The 20,995-nt window shown below is 38.3% G+C and overlaps 1 protein-coding gene across 1 annotated transcript; it reads right to left on the bottom strand.

Annotated features, from left to right (window-relative positions):
* Nucleotides 1-10,271: 10,271 nt before the first annotated feature.
* Nucleotides 10,272-10,949, bottom strand: LOC121728228. Its single transcript, XM_042116369.1, has one exon. The coding sequence runs from the start codon at nt 10,947-10,949 to the stop codon at nt 10,272-10,274; it is 678 nt and encodes a 225-aa protein (XP_041972303.1).
* Between the last annotated feature and the right edge of the window lie 10,046 nt (nt 10,950-20,995).

Genomic DNA, 20,995 nt, shown 5'->3' with positions numbered 1-20,995 from the left:
CATATTGACGTAACGCAGTTTTGGGCATTCAGGCACACCTGTATGATCACAAATAATTTAGTGCAATAGCCCCAGCACGGCCACCAGTAGAGGAGGTAAACTTAAGGTAGCGTTCCGATCTTTTTTCATTCCAAAAATTCTTTTAAAATGCCACTTTGTGACAGACTCTAGTCCTAAAAATTCAAATAATATCCTACTCTATGACATATACTATAGTCTGTCATAAAGTGGCATTTTAATTGAATTTTTGTCGGTCGCGATTGGCCGCGGTAAAGATCGGAACGACATCTTAAGGCGAGGATAAACCCCAATTTGTTATTCCGTGACTTCCGGTTTACCTAGTTCCAATATAATAAAAAAGTGTTAAAAAATATAAGATATAAAGCACAATATTTAAAATACCTTAAACCATAAACATTTTAATAAAACGTAATACTTTGACTGTAATTATTTTACAAACTCACCTCCGATAAAAATCTATTTCATCGAAATATAAGTAACTAGGATAATTATACATTTTATTTGAATAAATTGTTAATAAATCTATATTAAAATGTCCTTAACCGAACAATTTTGTTCCTTAAAGTTTATTTCCAAAGATATAAAAAAAAATGAAAAATAGAGAAGATCCGCCCGAGTAACTACAGTTTTATGCTAAGCTAAAATGAATCTTATTGCGATGCATATACGCTTGGTCTTTGGTTGTGTGCAAGGTTATCGTTTTGGATTAAGATTAATCCCCGCCTTAAGTTTATGTCCACAGTTTGTCTATACTTTCGCATTTCTACTGTTGACCGTGCTAGGGCTACTGTAAAGCAATGCAATATCAGGAAATAAAAATTTAAAGGCTGATTTTACTGAATTTAAATTGTGGTTTTTGCCTATTTTTTATTTTCCATCCATTATGAGTAGCCCATTTTCAAACTACTGTAGAGTGTAGTCTAGAGTCTAGGCTATCGAATTCAAGCGCACACATTAGTGTGATTTTAGATATTTTGCAGGAAAACAATGCAGTAACAGAAAGATTACTCTACTGAATTTTAACTGTGGTTTGTGTCTAGTTTTTATACAACATCCACTACTAGATGGAGTCATAGTGATAGCGTGGTGTCGTGGTGTTGATAAAGTGTGCAGATTGTGGGGGCCCATTCATACAGCACGAGATTTGGGTGTGCAATGAGCTGATCGCATCTCCGTGAATAATAGCCTAAGTACTTGGCACGGCAAGTGGAGTAATCCATGGCTGAATCTAGAAAAAAACTAAGTATATGTATCAACTGTTAGAGCTGAGTTTTTTTTTAATGAAATAAAGGGGCAAACAGCAAACGGGTCACCTGATGGAAAGCAACTTCCGTCGTCCATGGACACTCGCAGCATCAGAAGAGCTGCAGGTGCGTTGCCAGCCTTTTAAGAGAGAATAGGGTAATAGGGGAGGGTAGAGATGGGAAGGGAATAGGGGAGGGTAGGGAAGGGAATACGGTTGGTGATTGGGCCTCCAGTAAACTCACTCACTTGGCGAAACACAGTGCAAGCGCTGTTTCACGCCGGTTTTCTGTTAGAACATGGTGTTTCACCGGTCGTGCCGGCCCATTCGTGCCGAAGCATGGCTCTCCCACGGTTTTAGGGTTTTAAAAGGTAGATCAAAGGCGAAAATTACGAAACTTTTGAGACTGAGCTACGGAACTCTAAAATGCTTCAAAGCAAAGCGTGATATTCTCTGAGCAAAGAATAAAGGAAACCACAAAACTTGTTTTATCAATGAAGCACTAAAAATATATGACTGTTTTCCTTTTCCGGTATAAAATCCTAGAATTGCAAAAACTTAACAGAGGAAATACAAAAATAGCTACTTTAATGGCACTTTAAGAAGCTGAGCGTTTCATTGATAAACTTTCTGACGTAATCATCTACTCCACAGATTTTTAAATTCAGAATAGTGCACGATTTGTTTGTTAGAAAATACACAGACTTACAAGGATGACTTACGAGCGGATGACATTGTCATGGGAGCGTGGATTGGATGCAACAAAAATGTCACTCAAAATGCATGTAGCCGAATTATGAATTGTCGCAATTCGGCTACATGCTGCTACATACAAAATATGGATGACATTGACAGGAACTGGAACAAGAAAATTGAAGGTTGGCCGCTAAACGCGCTTATGGCCGCCTTACACTACTCCAATCCAGTGATCCAATCCAGCGCTGGATTGCTATTGATATAATGTAAACGGGTATTAGAATGCAATTCAATTTACACCGACCATATTTCTAATTTGGCCACACGCCAAAACTGCCTTGTACGTAGGCCTCGTAATTATCTACAAGAAAAAAATTAAAAATCCTACTAAGTACATGAAATGTCAAAATGGCCCTAAACAATTTCAAAATCGGTTTTTTTCCTCGAAATGCCGTGTCTAAATGTTCTACCCATGCTAATTCCCATATTATTAGCACCTTGGGCTACTTCACCTTCACAGTAGTCAGTCGTAAAAATATGTAATTAAAAGCACGAAGCGTTCTTATCGTGTCTGTAGAGGCGGTAGAGCCGATATCAGGCATAGGAAAATAAAAACGCTGTCAAAATTAAAATTGAATTTAAAAACAAAGATTATTTTAACAGTTTCCTTCTTTTAGTTGCTTATCTTTCTACCCAAACTCAGTACATACTTAAAAATGCCGTCTGTAATGCAAGAAACACTATTTGGGGTCACCAAAGTTTTGAGGGAAACCAAAGATCAAAATTATCCATAGGTATAATTATCTATAGGCACAACGTAAATTAAGAAAAGAATGACAATAAGATAGAAGCGTGAACCGAACCAAAAAGCAATTTCCATTTTCAATAGATATTATTATTGATGCGCTTGGCATATCAATAACAATTTAAAACACCCAAAATGGGCACTTACTGCAGGTTCTTGGTTTTAGCGTGAAGAGTGAAGGCACTAGGTGATGCCCGCAAATTTGTTGGGGGGGGGGATTTGTAAGGGTGCTTCCACAAATTACGTGAGGTTTTTTTGAATTTATTGAACCCCCCTCCCCCTTGGTGAGATTTCGTGAGATTTTATTCAACCCCCTACCCCTTGGTGGGTTTCTTACGTATTATATACTTTCTGGTTCTATTATTGGTTTCTTACGTAGTATATACGTAAATCTATACTATAATAATATTATAAATGCGAAAGTATCTCTGTCTGTCTGTCTCGCTTTCACGCCAAAACTACCGAACCGATTGTAATGAAATTTTGTATACATATAGTCTAAAGCCTGAGAAAGGACATAGACTACTTTTTTACTGGAAAAAAGGGTTGTAAGGGGGTGAAAATACGAAAATTTGTTCAAATTAAGTTAGTTCCAAAAATTCATACTAGATGGCGCCGTGCGTCTCTTACATCGCGCTAACGCTTGCCCAACATCTTTCTATAAGGGGTGGTATCATCATACATCCAATTTTATATATTTTTTCGAATGTTATTTCTTTTTTACGTTATTTAATAAGTCAGTACTTTATATTATATTTATATGATATACAGTGACGTAATCTTAAACCTATCAATGATAAATAGTTTATGGGTAAAGTTGTGTAATTGGGGGGCTAAATAAGCTTTAAAATTTGGCATAAAATATAAAGTTTAATTAAAAAAAATGAAATATTACGTACACTCTGCACAGCTGTTTTGATTTAAGGGGTACCAGGGTTTTTTTTATAAAAGCTTTTGACACCAATTTTGTTGACATCGCGCGCTATAAACTGAAGTCCACGCGAACGAAGTCGCGGGCAACAGCTAGTAGTAAATACGTAAACGTTTGGTTTGACAGTCAGTAGATATATGAGAATTTGTGAATGATCTTAATCGTATATTAACGATTACGCTTACGATTAAATCTTAAGCATACGTACAATCTGGGTGAAATGGACCAAAATAGTATTATTTTGTTAGAAAAAAATTACGCGAGATTTGCCGAGACCCTCCCTCTCCCCAACGTAAGATTAGATGAGATTTAATTTGTGGACGCCCCCTAATACCTATTAGTACGGATTCGGTACGTTTTAGCCAAAACATCTGAACAGGTTACAGGTGCCACTTTTAGATAAGGACCACCCGGGCAGGTCTAGAGGTCATCAGGAATTAGCCTTGGTGTTAGTGACGATAAGTTTTATGACTAACGTGTTATTGGCCATTAAACTATTGAAATTATATTTTATATCTACGAGCGAGCCTCGGTAGCTCTTTATAAAGATTGTGAATATGTTTTATAGAGTTCCTTAAATATTGTTAACTATAAGTATAATCCAACTTTCTGCTTCGAAATGTGGAAAGAAGCAAAGTAAGGTTGAGCTATGCAGTTGTGACACAGTTCATACTACTTAGTACGGCTGCGCATGATTTCCCTATCAGTATACTTTGTATAAATACATAATATTGTGTTCCTCTCATTGTGAAAAATTGTAACGAATTGAATAATAAAAAAATATATTTTATTTATTTATTTAAGGTTTTTTAAATAATTATGCCTATGCTGGCCTATAATACCAGTTAATTAATGTAACTGCTATAGGCCAGCACAAGGCAAAGCAAAGATACAGTTTTACCAATTATTGTCTAGAATTTTATTGTTTACGTAAAAAACAAGGCACCCTTTCAACCTTACCCTAAAGACAAACACGTAAAGCAGAATTTAGATCAGGTAAGTATACAGAACCCGACTTTGCTCTGACCAAACTCAAGCACTTCACGAAACTTTTTGTCATGCATAAACAGATATATTTTAATGTGTTTTTAAATCGTCAGTTAGGACAGTAAACAACATTAAATGTGGACAATTTACATGTTGGTGTGTCACGTGCTGGTTGTAAAATTGTGAATGTCCTTCAAGACTATTGTGCACCGTGCGATGCAAGTCAGATTAATGCAGCATCAGCATGAAGCATGGCCACGGGCCACCCTTGAAATGGTTTCTCTTGCTATGGAAAAATAAACTAAGGGGCAGATATTGTTTTACATTGAAAAATCTGTCATTCTTTTGCGTTACTGTCTATACTGTGATGCTAACTCTGCAGGTTGATATGGTGTGAAAGATTCTACAGAAAATATTCTCTAAGCCCACGTTCTTTGGGAAGTCTTTTTGGAATACCCTCGTAATTTACATGTCCGATTCGCGATTGGCGTGAAAATATATTTGGGGAATCCGAATTCTTTGGGCCGAGGGAAAAAGCCGCCAACAACACCGTGCCCATTATAATTAATTGTTGAAATCGCTCCGTCTCCGTCTCATCCATAGAATCCGGTTCGCCATCTCGCTCCCTTTATCCTCACCGCAAATCACTAAGACAATACAAAGACAGATGCATCGGCTAAAAATAAAGCCGCCTTTATTTAAGGCGTGATAAAGTTGATTCATAGACGCCGGGACCAGAGTTATTAGTGGTATTAACGAAGATACGTCCAGCCGAGATGAAAGAACCTACAGTGTTGTCGGCTGGTTTGACCGGCTAGGCGAAACAATAACATTCTACCCCCTTATTGGTCTAAGACAGGCGATTGGATTATTTTTTGTTTGAGGCATCAATGAGGTTTCTTCTGATTTGATTGTAATTCAAGCTGACAGCCGCCCATGTACGGTTCCAGGACAGATAAAATTTAAGCTCTATAATGCGCGGTCGATGCTCAGCATCATGCTCACTTACTGGTATTAGCCTAGTGTTTTGTCACATAAAATATAATTAGAGTAACCGGTAATTAATAATACAGTGAACCCCGTCAGAATCCGATATGCAGCGAGCCGACCGCGAACAGCCTCAATAAATGGATCCACGTCGAGGGGATCAATTTGCCAGAGCCAAAAGGTAAAAAGCGAGCGGAATGTTCGGGAGAGAGGTAACAAAAGTCACCCGTCGAACGCATCCGAGCTTCCTCGTATGTCACAGTTTTTCGGCCGCGGTCGGCGCAATTGGCGGACGGCAAAAAATGACGTTTATTCGGCCGTTTTCCCGAGGACGAATTGCGCCGGACAAAAACTTATGAATTTTTCGGCGTTTCCACCGCCGGTGGCGCGGGCAGGCGCCGCAGAATTTTAACGAATGTTCATCGACGACATCTCGCGCTGTCGGCGTCGGGTTTTTATTATTTTCGGCAAATTTACGAGGGAGGACCCCCGGTCTGATGTCGTCGGCGCCCCCGGCCGGGGTAACGACACGGAAAATTAGAGCCGACTCCGAAGTAACTGGTGCCCTAACTCTGCGCGTAAACCGGCGCGCGTCTCCGGCGCGGCGCGCTCGACGTGCGAGTGATCGTCAATTCCAGCTGTAACTTATGGCCTTGCTAATGTTTTATGTCGTCCAAATATGTACGAATTATGTTCGCTATTTTTCTTCTTTGTCACTCAGTAAGTGTATGCATCAAGAAAATTGGCCAATCTTAAAGTATAGGTCCACTCCTTTGGGTTCTCTTATATATTTTGCTTTGAGTAAAGAAGAGTGACAGCAATGAGTGGCTTCTATTTCGACAATTTTGGAGCTGTCCTCAAAAATAACTATTCAAATATCAATACTATCATCACAATTACCGACACAATATGATATTAGCGTCAATTGTCATACAGTCATGGTAACAATTGTTCGCATCCTATTTTTTACGAGTATTGTTTCACAATCGGAGCATATCGAATACAAATCGTTTACTGGGAAACTAATCGAGCAGCAATTTGGGCGAGCCATCCTGTCGCGATGCATTATGCAGTCCACAACTCATTTTCGGGGTACGTCTGTGTGACCACTTCCATTTATGGTAATTTATATAATGCGTATGGTACGACAAAATACTAAATAACCGACTATGTTACCCGCATCGCTATTAAATTATGAAGTATGTGGTGACTCCACAGACCAGTTCCTGTTATCGCCAAAAACATTCAAAGACCTTTTTAATCTCTCAAGTATTATTATTATTATTATTATTATTTTATTATAAAATTGTGGCCGTCTATGGACTGTTCGTCCATATCCTTTTTTTTGTTATTTTATTATTTAGATTTTTCGCACCAAGGATAATTGAAATAATATTATGAATTTTAATTAATTGTGGTCCATCACGCCATGGACACTTTTTTTTTTTTTTAATATAAGTAATATTGTTACTATATGTGTATATATATATATATACTTAGTAGAATAGACTATAATATATTACACATATAATAAATAAATATATATTTATTGTTTTATAAATTACATAATAATAATATTAATGTTTTGAACGGTGAGGTCCTAGTCGGTGTGGCGGCCAGTAGGTCCGACATTTTCCAATTTCCTTAGATTTTATGCTGCTCCACCCTTTGCCTTTAGATGTTGTGACATTGGCTTGGTGTAGTATTATTTTTTTGGACACTGGAAAAAGAGTGCCTATAATATGAACCATTTTTATCCCGGGAAATTGTTACTTAGCAGTAATGCGGAATAGAGGAGTGAGCACACTGAGACGGGCCGTGCCGAGGCTCATCGCAAAAATCCGCCTACATACAATTTGTATGGAAGTATCGCACACTGTTTCGGGGCGCAGCGGATTTCCGCTTCCATACAAATTGTATGGAGGCGGATTTTTGCGATGAGCCCCGGCACGGCCCGCCTCAGTGTGCTCACTCCTTATAGGTACTTATTCTTTAAGTTGCGGGCGACATTACAATGCACGTATTAATATATGCTTAAACTCTGAAGCATAGATGTGTCATTGCCAAAGACCGCATCACGATTTAATCTGCGTTTACCCAAATTAGCCGCTAAAAGTACTAAGTTCTGGATATCTGTGGACAGCTGAGGAGTCTGAGCTGGATCAGATACGGGGAATTAATGGCTCACATGTAAATACGTCTTATCGCCGCCCGCCGCAATCGATCCATCTCGTCTATGCAGGAGCTTCACACGAGATGCGATTCTGCTTCCGTACGTATGGTAGTAGATTTGGCATTCGATATTTGAAAATAAAATAGGTTTTTAATAATGGCTGAAGTAAGACTTAGCATTACATAATTCGTGTTTAAAAAGCAGAGGACTTTGCGACCTATGACTGATAATACTGTACCTACTCTGGAAAACATAATACTATCTGGAAGCACATCAATAAGACCCAATTATTTAATCAAGATATAAAATGTGGTTAATTTTATATGAAACATACTAATTTTATTGTTATCAAATGATTTCAACAAATCGTTAGAAATCAACATCGCTTTACCATAGACGTTAATAAATTCACAATATTCGCAAACGCAGCACGTCTGAAGCTCCCTGCTCACCCCGCAATAAACACCAGACGAAAAGAAAGCATTTACTTCAATCAATCACCAGAAAAAACGTCGGGTAACCCGCTAGCATTCCTCGAGAGATTTAGTACGACGACGCGTGCTAAAGTCCGACCATATAATGAGCAGCCGCGTCCCCACAGAAAGCCAAATAAATAACCAAATGAATGGAAAAAGACCAAAAAAGATCAATTGGACAAAGGCGCCGAAGGTAATTCGGTGATATGCACCAATTGTCACCGTTTTGGTCGATTTTGGACTCCCAAAAGGAAAGAAGGTGACGCCGCGCTACGTCGGTCTTAATTTTCACACCGAATTTGGAGTATAACGATTAATTGCCTATGGATAATGATCTGGATGATTGTAATACGTACGATATTAAGGCAAGGTGAATTACTAAGGTCCAAGGTACTAACTGGCTACTGCTGAACCAAAAAGCAAATTGTAGAGATTACAGGACACTTGGAACTTACAACAGATGCTGGGTTAGTAATGATTAAAAAGGAAAAATCAAAGGTAAGCAAGACAATAATATGATTATGGGGAAGTAGAAAAAAAAGTAATCCACGATTGTGCAATAAAATTGAAAAATGCCATAACTATACTGACTTCTAAGTACAAATTAAAGTTATGGGCATAACAGAAATCCATGGAAAGCCACATTAATAAATATTTTCCACCTAAATCCCAGTAATCGGGCAAATCAAATACCAAATCTCCCTTGTTACTTGTACAATTTGTCGGTCGAGACGGCCGCGTCGAATCGCGCTACCATTTAATATGCGACACCAGACCCACTACCAATAAATGTCCAAATATTTATATTATGTGAATTCAAATAAAACCGTGACTAAACCCTGGATCCCTAAGGATCTAGCTTGACCGCACTCCCGTGTTACTCAATTTCGGACCTTAACTGTTGCGAATAAAGTAGAGTTTCCATCGGAGGTAACCGGAATATAATTCATACTTAAGACATCAGGAATGTGCAGTCGAATTTGATGTTTAACAACGATGTCTTACGAGCCGTTTTTCATAAGCGTAATTTATAGACTCTCTAACCTGTACACTCTCTTTTCAACTCTATGCCAGCGTGTTAGGGTTTCATTTCGTTTGTTTCTCAGTGGGATAGTATAAGAGCTTTGCTAGATTCGCAACGGCTAATATTTTGCGGTGATAGTACGAGATGGAATTAGATAGTGTAGTCGCGGATGGTCACGGTTTTTGTATCGCCCATCGCAGTTCGTGCTTATCAGACATTCCATAAACACGTTCGATTTTTATTGTACAAATAAATGTATTGATAGCCTGTGTTATTGTTTAGGAAACATTGAGTCCCAACTCCCAGACTACCGAAGACCAAATTCTGTTTTTCCAAGATTTTTAGAAAGTTTTGTCTCAACCATCGTGACGAGGAACGTCATTGAAGAAGAAGATCACATGACCTCACATGACGAAGGAGAGTTTGGTCGTCAAATTTTTATTCAATCACAATTTTTCAAATCATTGCCATTTCTCTAACTGCCACACTCAGAGTGGAACATTAATTACTTACGTACTCAGAGACATTTCATTATGATTAACCTTCAATTGAATAATGAATGAAGAGTTTGACAGACAATGTATGATAAGGACTTATGTCAAAATTTTGAATTAAACATATTTTAAGTAATGAATGTTCCACTCTAAGTGCGGCAGTGAGACACTTTAGGTGACGCCGCGTTAAAGTAAAAAACCGTGTTGGATATGTTTTTGATTGCTTTGTTTTCTATGATAGGCCGGGCCGGCTTCTCATAGAAAACAAGCAATGGAACAGCAAAAAATGGAAAGGGCATAAGCGACAAATAAATAAATAAAATAAAAATAAAATACGTTTATTACAGACTATCACAGCCCATAGCGGTAAGTAATTAACAATAATTTTTTAATCCTATGTTAGTAATGATAAAAAGTGATTAAGTTTAATTTCACTATTTGGCGTATTTGCGCCACGGTACCGGCGCACTAGAAACATGGACATGGACGTGCTCCCAGTGCGCCGCTATCGCGCCGTCAGCTTGCCCACATATCGCCTTCAGTATGCTGTTGTCACTCTCGCGAACTCTGCACATCAGTGACGCTGTACGCTTGCGTAAAACTGACGGAAAGTCGTCAGTTCTAGCGTCAGCGAACATGCCAGATGCACTGCAGTATCGCGGGAGCGCGAGCAGCATCCTGAAAGCGTTATTGTATTGGACACGAAGAGCGTCAAACGCCCGCCTCGTATATGCCACCCACAGGGCGCATGTATACAGTGGTTGACAAAAAGCTTTAAAAAGTGCAATTTTGACCTCCACTGTACACCGCGCAAACCGGCGGGCTAGCATATTGCAGCGCACGGCTAACGCTCTTCTTGCCCTCTCAATATCATCATCATCTCTGAGATCCTCGTTAATGATATGTCCCAGGTATTTAAATTTTGATACTATTTTAAGCGCGGTCCCATTTATAGTAACAGGTGGAACATGCACAGGTTTTGCTTTACCCACCTTAAAGACCAAAAGCTCACTCTTGGAGACATTATATCTAAGGCCGTGTTCACTTGCATAGGTCTCACAAATAGACAACAGCCGCCTGAGCGCGCTGATCGACGGGCTGAGCAGAGCCATGTCGTCCGCGTAACTGATGCTGTTCACGCAAACACCATCAATCGAGCAGCCGACACCGGCACCGCTCAGCTCCTCGATCAGATCATTAATGTAGATATTAAATAGGGAGGGCAAAATATATAAAATATAAACCATAAATACATTTCATATAAGCTATGGGCAAATTAAAGTGTATACTTGAACCATTCTTTGTACAAATTTTGGAAGCTTAACTCACTCTCCTCTGTTGGCAAAATGGGAATCCCTTTTTTTACAGAGGTATTTTTGATTGATTATTCTGTGTTATAAAAGTTGACTAATCAATAATCATGTATGCTATGGGAGTTCAAAGACATGATGAATACTGACAATGAACTTTAATTCCTTAGCTTTAGTCCATGCTGAGAAAAATCGATATCGCTAGTCGCTACAGCCAAATTATCAAAATTAAAGAAAGGAACTCCAGCACAGATGTTTATACTATACTTAATATATTAGTAGGTATTATTAACATACATAATTAGAAGGACACGGTACGTAAGATTTAACGGAGCTGTTTCAATTTTAGTCTATAGTATTGAGCTTTGTCGACAATACACTGTACATTGTACAAACAGCTTGGGCAGGAAACGATTTGGTGATATTTATTAGCTGATTTATGCATCGGCTGTCAATGTAAGGGCGCGGTCATATGGCCGCGACGCGCATCGCCGCCGCTGCCTCTACGTAGAGACAAACTTGCTGGATGAGCCATACTCTACTGGAATTTTAAATACAAAAAATGGAATTAGTTTGAAAGTGAAGCTGTAATGAACCGTTCCTAATTTGTTATGGTAAAATATAAAATATATTTTTATGATAATGCTCGACACGAAACCCACGAGACTGCAACACTCCTATGTACGACGACGCTTATATTGACGTGTTTGTTAATAAGCAGGCTTTTAAGGCTACACATTGAGAGTCGATAACTGGACCCTAAACACCTAAACTAGTGTTTAGGTTAGGTTTCGGTGTTTAGCTAAGAGTATGATATATTGTAGTAACCGTAAACGTAACTGGAATACAGGTCTAGTGATAACACCCTTGTTTTATTTAGATGTGGAAACATGACCTAGAAGTGTAGAGTAGGAATTGGGTGAAAATATTGCGCTTCACGCTTCAGTTCAATTCAGTCGTCAATATTTTTTGTTTGGTCACATCCAGTGACACTAGTCGTGTGTCAGCGTCAGTTTTCACGCGTGGCTGCAGCTATTAATATTCAAATTGGTGCGATCTGTCGCCGGCCGCGCCACGGTCGCGCCGCTCCGGTCGCGCGGTCGCCACGGTCCAGTGTGGACGCGGCACTATCATTTATTTTGTGAACACCGAATTGTAAACAAAAGATCAGACGGAAAATTGAAAAATAATAAAATGTTGATTTTTATAGCAAAATCTGAGTTTACTAATATAAAGTATTAACATTTTTAATCCCAGAATTCTGAAATGTAGAAAACGAATTTATTTTATTGGTCTGCGATTGTATCAGAAATGTTTGCCTCGTTACAGTTCCTATAATAATAGGGATGATGACAAGGTCAAAGATTAGCGAATTTTGTTAATAAAATAAAGAAATCACGGTGAAAAATAAATGTTCCCAAAATTTGAACTGTCATATCTTGGTGAATTTTTAAGCTATCAGAGTCATTCTTTCAACGATGTTTCTATTTTTTAAGTGTATTTCAATTACCGATAAGAAAAAAAAATAGTCATCATGCCTATTCGTTATTCAAATTCTTCAATCACATATTTGATCAAAACACATCAGATACACACTGAGACAAATAGTTATTTAATAGCCGTTGTTTTCACATAATTAGTATCAATTAATTACTATTCTCTATTGATAGAGAATATCAAGACACGTTTTTACGAACACAACGATGTATTATATTGGATAATGAATAATGACTTACATTTATGTAAGTTAATTCCTAAATATTTTCTATTTCTTGTAATATTTGAGTATTATTATAAGGAGTATTATCAACATAGAATTTTATAGTTAGTCATAATGCTTTAACAAAATCAATAAGTAAGGCGTTTTTACATTGCCCTTAAAATAGCAGTTACTATTCGTCTTACTCCAATTCTTTTTGCTTTTCTTTTTTCTTTTTGTTTTTCTTTCTAGCAAAATAGGAAAAATACAAATAATTAGTAATTAATAAGTAATGAATATTATAGTTCTTAATTAACGTTGATTAACGAGATACTAAAATGCAAGGCAATTATTAATTAGTTATTAATTTGTTCTCGATTGCATTAATGTCTTGTTATTGTTAGATCAAGATTTGGAACACAATAATCGCCTGCTTAGCCAGTTTTTACAACAATTTACAGTAATTAAGTGATAATGATAAATAATTACTCTGTTGACGACAGTTTAGCATTTTACTTTGTTGTTAAAAAATCCATTAAATAATTTACGAATTTTATCGTATCGATTAATTATTGACCATATTTAAAACCAATAATACTGCTAAATAATCAGGCCCTTTAGACAAAATCCCTTTCGTTAAAAACGATGACAAAATTCGTTACCAAAATGTATGCGGTTTGACATAAGTCATCGCTGAATGACATTTCGCTTGCGAAGACTATTGTCAAATCCCATACATTTTGATAGCAAATTTCGTCATTGTTTTTGACGAAAGGGACTTTGTCTAAGGGGCCAGGTAAGGATTTAAAAACAATTTACTAATCACTTCAAATTCAATATTCAAATAAGCAAATGTAAGCAAGAGTAGAAGTTAAACTTAAAATAGCGTTTCATCGCTACATACAGGGTGTAACAAAAACAAGTGATAATACTTTAGGGTGTGTATTTGTTTCTCATAGAGAGTTCACTGTGAAAGTAGCAGCGCTAATAGACCAAACATTTTTTTCACTTTTGTATGGGCAAGCGCCCGAACGTCACGAGTTTCCTTATACAAAAGTGAAAAAAAAAAAGTTCTTTCAGCGCTGCTACTTTCACAGTGAACTCTCTATAAGGAACACATACACACCCTAAAGTATTATCACTTGTTTTTGTTACTCCTTGTATAGTAAATGTAAAACTGTAAAAGATCTCATAATCTGGGTGAAGGAAACATCAAGTGGACTAGATCTTTTTATTTACCTTTAAAGTAGAGAGACAGAGAGAACCCAGAGTTCTACAAAACACATCGCATATATTACACCATTAGTTGGTACGTTCAACACAGAATTTGGCCAATATTGCCGCATCTATGCATGACACATCGCTGGCTGTAACGTGTTAAACTTTTCATAACAATGAATGTGTTGTAGAACATGGCATGGCATGGCAAATTACTCGACGATTGTGCCACCTCTCACACGGTTTTACACTTCCAATAAAATATTATGACATGATAGCTTTATGGTACTTTCTCTGATGACTACTTATGACTTGTAAAAAGATACAAAGTTGCTACACTATTAAATTGCGAGAAGTGTCTTAAAGTTATTTTAGCTGAGTCCAACAAAACTGTTCTTCTAATTTCGTCGCGACCGCCTTTTGTCACGAAACTAACTTTTGTCATGCTTTCGGCCTTTACTTTCTGAAGCCGAAGCTACGGCCGAAAGTAGCCCAAGCCCGAAGCAGCCGAAATCGGCAAGTAACTCTGTATGATCATCTTCAACTCTACTTTTAGACATGTAATAACTTTACCCCAATGACAGACTTTTTCACGGTCAAATTTACTTTAATTAGTAGAAGTTATTTGTGGTCTCAAATGAGGCTTGTAGGGTAATCGCACGCACGATGCCCGCCTTTGTCTGCGTCTACAGATGCGTTAAGATAAGACGCGAAAATAAACTTATGAGCAATCATCTCGGCCTCGGAAAAACTTATTGCTTTGTTTTTGTTGTTCTGAGATAGCCCTGAAAATTGGAATTGATGGGAATTGGGATAGCCTTTTAAAGATATGTAATGCACATTAATTTTTATTTTTATTTCAAATCGTGTGTTATTGATTAGCCATCGCCGTTTTATTCTCGAGCCTGCATAATATCATTAAAATTTTCTAGAGTTAACGTTAAATTAAGAAATTTAAAAACAGCCTCCCATTCATAACTTTTAAAAGCAGATCAAACTCAAAAATTTCAGCACTGAGCGAGCTGATGATAATGAACTAAAGCTAAAAACGCCTTTAATAATGTCAGCTTTCAAACAAAAAAACTAGATCGAAATCGGTCCAGCCCTTGGATGCTACGATAACACGGACAGACACACACACAGGTAGACAGACAGACAGACAGACACGTCAAAGTTATAAGTTATAACACACCCCTTTGTTGGTCGGGGGTTAAAAACGCGTCTACAAAAGTTGTGGCTTTTTATTTTCAACAAAATAATTAAAAAGTTATTTTCTCTACAAGTATCAAAGACACCTAATTTCAATCGAATGTTTTGTCTTTTGTTTTCTCAGCAACGGCGGTTCAACGGCCCCAGTTTCCGCCGATAAACGATGATGTAATTACGCCAAATCACATATCACACACCTGTACTTACGCCGTAACACCTCGGTGACACCAGCGGTCCAACAACCCGGTGGTTACCCTGCTCTGTCATTTGACCGCGACAATGCATCGCTAATTAAATGTATGGCTTTGTTGCTCGATGTAAGTGGCAAGTAATTGTGGCTTGGTATTCTGAAGGTATAATGAAAGTCTAATTTTGGGTGTAGGATACCGTAAACGTAGATTGTAGAGTAGGAGTTGGGTTATATATTACAATAATATGTAGAGTCCAGGGCCTCTATCATGAGCTCTTAAATCCATTCCTTATACTGACTGTATAAGGACGTAAAGTGAATGGATTTAAGAGCTCATGATAGAGGCCCAGAGGAGAAAATCAAAAGGTGATAACTGATAATCAAAATTCTAGGTAATGTTTTGTTAAAATGGCTTCTACCCTCCATATACTCCATATACAATCTCATTGCCATAGAGAAAATAAATACAAAAAAGCGTTGTTCCATTTACCTTCGAAAATTAAACACCTCCTCACTGAACACGAATAAAAAAGAGCTTCGTATAAAACTGGCACCGAAAAGTACGGACTCCGAAAAACAACGAAACTACCCTAATTTAGAGTTGTAAAGGTAATTGGCATAAAAATGAATTCGTTTGCCGCGACGAGCGTTGTAAAAAATCGATTCCCATGCCATGTGACATTGTAAAGAAAACTATCTGTCAAAAAAACATGGCGCTTCCCTCGCTTCCCGCCAATGCGCAACGGATCAAAACTGTTGTTTATTGCACCAATTATGATAATGCGGAGGAAAGAATTTGTGAGAATGATATTGCTCATTGATATTGGAATTGTTAATCGATAAACCTTAGCCGATTGCTGCCAATGGATAGCCTTTGTCTTTACCTCTATCTCTTAAATACCTAACAATTTCAAGCGACAGGACGCAAGTAGCCTTGACTACTTGCGTTTGCAAAAACACAAAGAGACCTAACTAACCTAACTTCGAGCTGTTTAGTGTACATTTTAAACGACTAGACAGTAGTCAAGGCAAAAGCATAAGATTCTTCGAGTTGTTTAGTGTCCATTTTAAGCAAATATAGCCTGGAGACAGACAGGCAGACAGACAGCGACCTTTTTACCTTTTGGGTACGGAACCCTTTTTTTTTAACATGGGGAAATGCTTTACGTATCCCCGGCAAATTGAGGATATCGGCCGGGGTATGTGAGACTCCTGTAGTCTACCTACTAAAACCCCATGAGCTCCACTCCTCGCTTAAGGCAGAGTTGCGGGCACGATAGAACCTACCGCAACTGGGTACGGAACCCTACAAATTGATAGTGATGGCGTAACTTTTTAATGAAGTCTGTCAAATATACATCATCGCCTGGCCATGACAGACTTCTTTTATCCTTATTCTGAATACATAATATAAATACAAAAATCGTGTATAAATTATAATTTATTGTATTCTTGTACCAGCTTTAACAGTCCACTCGCTGCTCTCAACAGAGATATGAACGATATAAAATCCCCGAAAAAAGGATCAAGAACACAACTATCCGTTGTATCTGTGTAACAAATTGACAAACAAACAAAACCGCATCGGAAGTTATAGAGTAGCATTTAAAGGGCGATAAGATCTGTGGAGCCGGGCGAGACAGCTAGTGATCCCCGAATCAATATTAGGGATCAAACGACGATGGGTATCTATAGGGCTGTTAATTTATATTCGAGAAGTTGCGATAGTTAAAGACATTTCAGAAGATGCACAAGAATCTTTGTTCGAAAGCAGTTACATACCAAGTACACCACCACCACACAAGCAATAATGTTGGCAAATCCGTGCAAGGCCCCTCACCACCATGCAGGTTGAAAACCTCGACGCGCGTTTCGCGATTTCCAACACCGGAGCATCCTCAGGATGTGACAGATGTGGACTCTACGAACAACGTCCGAAAAAAAGGATCAAGAACACAACTATCCATTATGTCTGTGTAACAAATTGACAAGCAAACAAAACCGCATCGGAAGTTGACTTAACGGACGTTGTTCGTAGAGTCCACATCCTGAGGATGCTCCGGTGTTGGGGCGAAACGCGCGTCGAGGTTTTCAACCTGCATGGTGGTGAGGGGCCTTGCACGGATTTGCCAACATTATTGCTTGTGTGGTGGTGGTGATGATGTTTGCAGGTTCTTGCATGCGAGTGTACGCATAGGCAGTGTGGGAGGAGGGAGGTGCTGTACGCATGCCTAGATGCGTATACTCACTCATTTACTTAAAGGTGGAAGTTTATTTCGCGGAATATTGCTAAAAATAATAACAAACTAAATTTTAAGCTATGGATTTCTGCAAAGTAACGCCTGATTCCATTAATTCTTTATCTTCTTGTTGTCGAAGAAAATTTTATATTATTATAAAAAGTCTTAAGTTACCTTGGAGACTTCTAATTTAAGATTTATCCGTCATAGTAGCAGCTCTCTATATTCCCATCCGTCCCCAAGACGTGTCCGTTCTAGATAAATATGTAATCTCGATATAATTGTGTTTCGCCGATCGGTCTCCGTTCACCCCCGGCCGCCGTCGAACGAATGACTGCAACTGAACGAATGAGATTGCCACTGACAGATCGATCATTCACAGCGGTAATTAGGCATGTGAAGCCATTGTTTTTCTATTTTCAACTGTTTATTCGAATTTAGAACAAAACTTAAAAGTTAAGAAAAAACTGTTTTTTTTTATTATTGAAATTAAGCACCTGATGTTGAACACAATAAATATTATGTGTCTGTCGCCGGAAACGCAGTAATGAAACGTTTTGTGTCGGTATGTCGTAAAATATTACGCTTCCGCATTAACCCGGCAGTGGCCGTAACTGTACGTACTCTACGTAGCCTGTACTGTCACTGTGGCTATTGGTATACTGAACATACACTCATAACTGAGGTATAGTGGCCAAGATTGGGAGTACAGTGCCAATGGGTCAATAATGCAGAACAACAGTGGTTGATTAACAGTCAATCGAAAATCAAAAATATTAAGTAGGTATATAAACAAATTATTCATACTTACATTATATAAAATTTAAGACTTATTATGGCTCCAAATTAATTTGAGATAGAATCAGCTGTCCAAAAGATATTTCATGTTCAATGCATTTTTAATAAATATATTATAACAATAAAAATAATAAATATAATAAAATATTGTTATACTTACGTCACATTCATGGCTAAATATAGCAAATTAAAATTGATCAATAAAAGATCAACTTTAATATGCTATTAAAGCAATAACGCTGAGTCTACACTGTCCGATGTCCAGGGGTAGTGGGGTGCAGGGGTAGGGGTGCAGGGGTGTTGGCAGACGCTTCGATTGATATTAATGGCTCCACGACACCTGGTCATCGGGTGCTGTGGATGGGCTCACATGACGCTTTACATTATAGGCTTATTTTACTATCATCAACAAAGGAGATGGAGAAGAAGCAGGCAAAGTGCCACTTAGTGTAACAATAATACAATGTTAAAAAGAGAATGATTTAAAAAATAAATAGGGTTGATTGCTGGCAATGAGAACTTTAACGATGTTAGTGGCAGACGAAAAGGAAGATCTTCCGACCGAGCGAGATAGCATGAGTATGCTATCTCGCTCGGTCGGACTCGGGTGACCGAGTGGTCAGGCCGAAGCCCACTTACGTCATTTCAGACGTTGTATATATCTTGCCTTTCTCCGAAACTTCGATAGCGCGATGCAGGAATGTTAGGCGAATTGTGGGTACGGCCACATCACTCCCCCCCGAAGACCTGTGGTATTCTTCGATGCGCTTGTGTTGTCAGGTGTGGGCCGAAGCTACGTGTGCAATGACCAGGTGAGGGAACCCCGTGCTCTGCTTGTTGACCGGTTGTTGTAGCCTATGGCTGCCCCGTTCAAGCCAGACACGGGTTCGACCGGCGAGGAAGCCTAACGCGACTTATGGTCGAGGCGATCCGGTTATGCTTGATGTCTGCTGACGTGGTGCGGGAGGGGCGGGGATGATGATGATTGATATCCAGAAGGATGCGTGTTCTTGTCGGTGGTCACCAATTTAACGTTGTTAGTGGCGTCCGAAAAGGAAGATGTTCCGACCGAGCGAGATAGCATACTCGGTCAGGCCGAAGCCCACTGACGTCATTTCAGACGTTGTATATAATATTCTGTATCTTGCCGTTCTCCGAAACTTCGATAGCGCGATGCAGGAATGTTAGGCGAATTGTGGGTGTGGGGTTTTAGTTTTCATCAAAATAAAGCTCGAAGCTCCATTTAACGTTCTTGGCTATCTCCTGTTGTTTAAAATTTCGTCGTTCGTTCGTAATTATTAATTATACTATCTAAGAACATTCCAAGGTTACCTGAAAATTGCCAGACAACCACATTTTCAACTAAACAATAGGATTGAAGCAACTTTAAATTTATTTCGTACTAGCTTTATGTGAGCCAAGCTTTATGTAAAGAGATTAAATTTGTATGAACATCCCATCGCCTTAACACCATCAACACCTGATGCGGAGTGTAAAAACTAAGCGATTACTCTAATACAACACTAACTTATTTTGTTTTGTTTAAACCAGGGTTAACTTTGCTTCGATTCCGTGCTTAACATTTGTGCTTACAGAGAATTATCAATTGGAGCTAGGTGACCAATTTTCGTAAATATGAAATTAAGCAGTTAAAGTTTGTTAAAATGTTAAAAGTAAGTAAACGGTTCTTGTTCTTAAGTCAACCTCAGATCTCTATAGGTCAACTATCAATATAGAATCTGGACTTCAAATTAAGATAACTTAAAAAAAACTCATTTCGTGCTTAGAATAACGAACGGACAAAAGAATTACGTGTTCTTTTTTATGCACAGTTTCATAACTTATAAAGTGTACACGCGTCGACATATTATGAATTGTGATTTTCAACACACTGTTGTTTTAATGAAAACCATTTCACACGGAAGTTGGCGTTAAGCGCGAAATAAAAAATAAACCGGGTATTTTCATAATTTTCACTTCATTTGGAACAAAGCGGCCTGACACGAATTACGCGTCGATTTTTCAAAACTTACCCCTTGAATGATAGCCGTAATTTTTCCCACGAAAAAAAAACAAAAAAAAAACAATCACAATCACATTATACTAAACGTGGTGGAGCACGCGATCGCTCACAATTTCACGATTCTATGATGTTCCCAAAGGTGTACATTTGTTATGCTGATTGACGAAGTTTTTCATTTCTGTTAGTCGATTTGTAAAAAAAAACTAGATGTCATTTATGAACACGCAGACTAAAGTTTGATTTAAAACTCTACGTGGAGACGGAGCGTAGAGCGTAGATGCTAATAAAATATAGTAAATTATTATTTGTCTGTTATTATTTTATTTTTATTTACATACGTTTTATTTGCATACGTGGGAGAGCCATGCTTCGGCACGAATGGGCCGGCTCGACCGGAGAAATACCACGTTCTCACAGAAAACCGGCGTGAAACAGCGCTTCCGCTGTGTTTCGCCGAGTGAGAGTAAGTTT

Source organism: Aricia agestis, chromosome 6, assembly GCF_905147365.1.
Source record: "Aricia agestis chromosome 6, ilAriAges1.1, whole genome shotgun sequence".
In the NCBI taxonomy this organism is placed as follows: Eukaryota; Metazoa; Arthropoda; class Insecta; order Lepidoptera; family Lycaenidae; genus Aricia; species Aricia agestis.
Note: the sequence above shows the minus strand (reverse complement) of the source record. Positions and strands in the feature narration are given on the sequence as shown.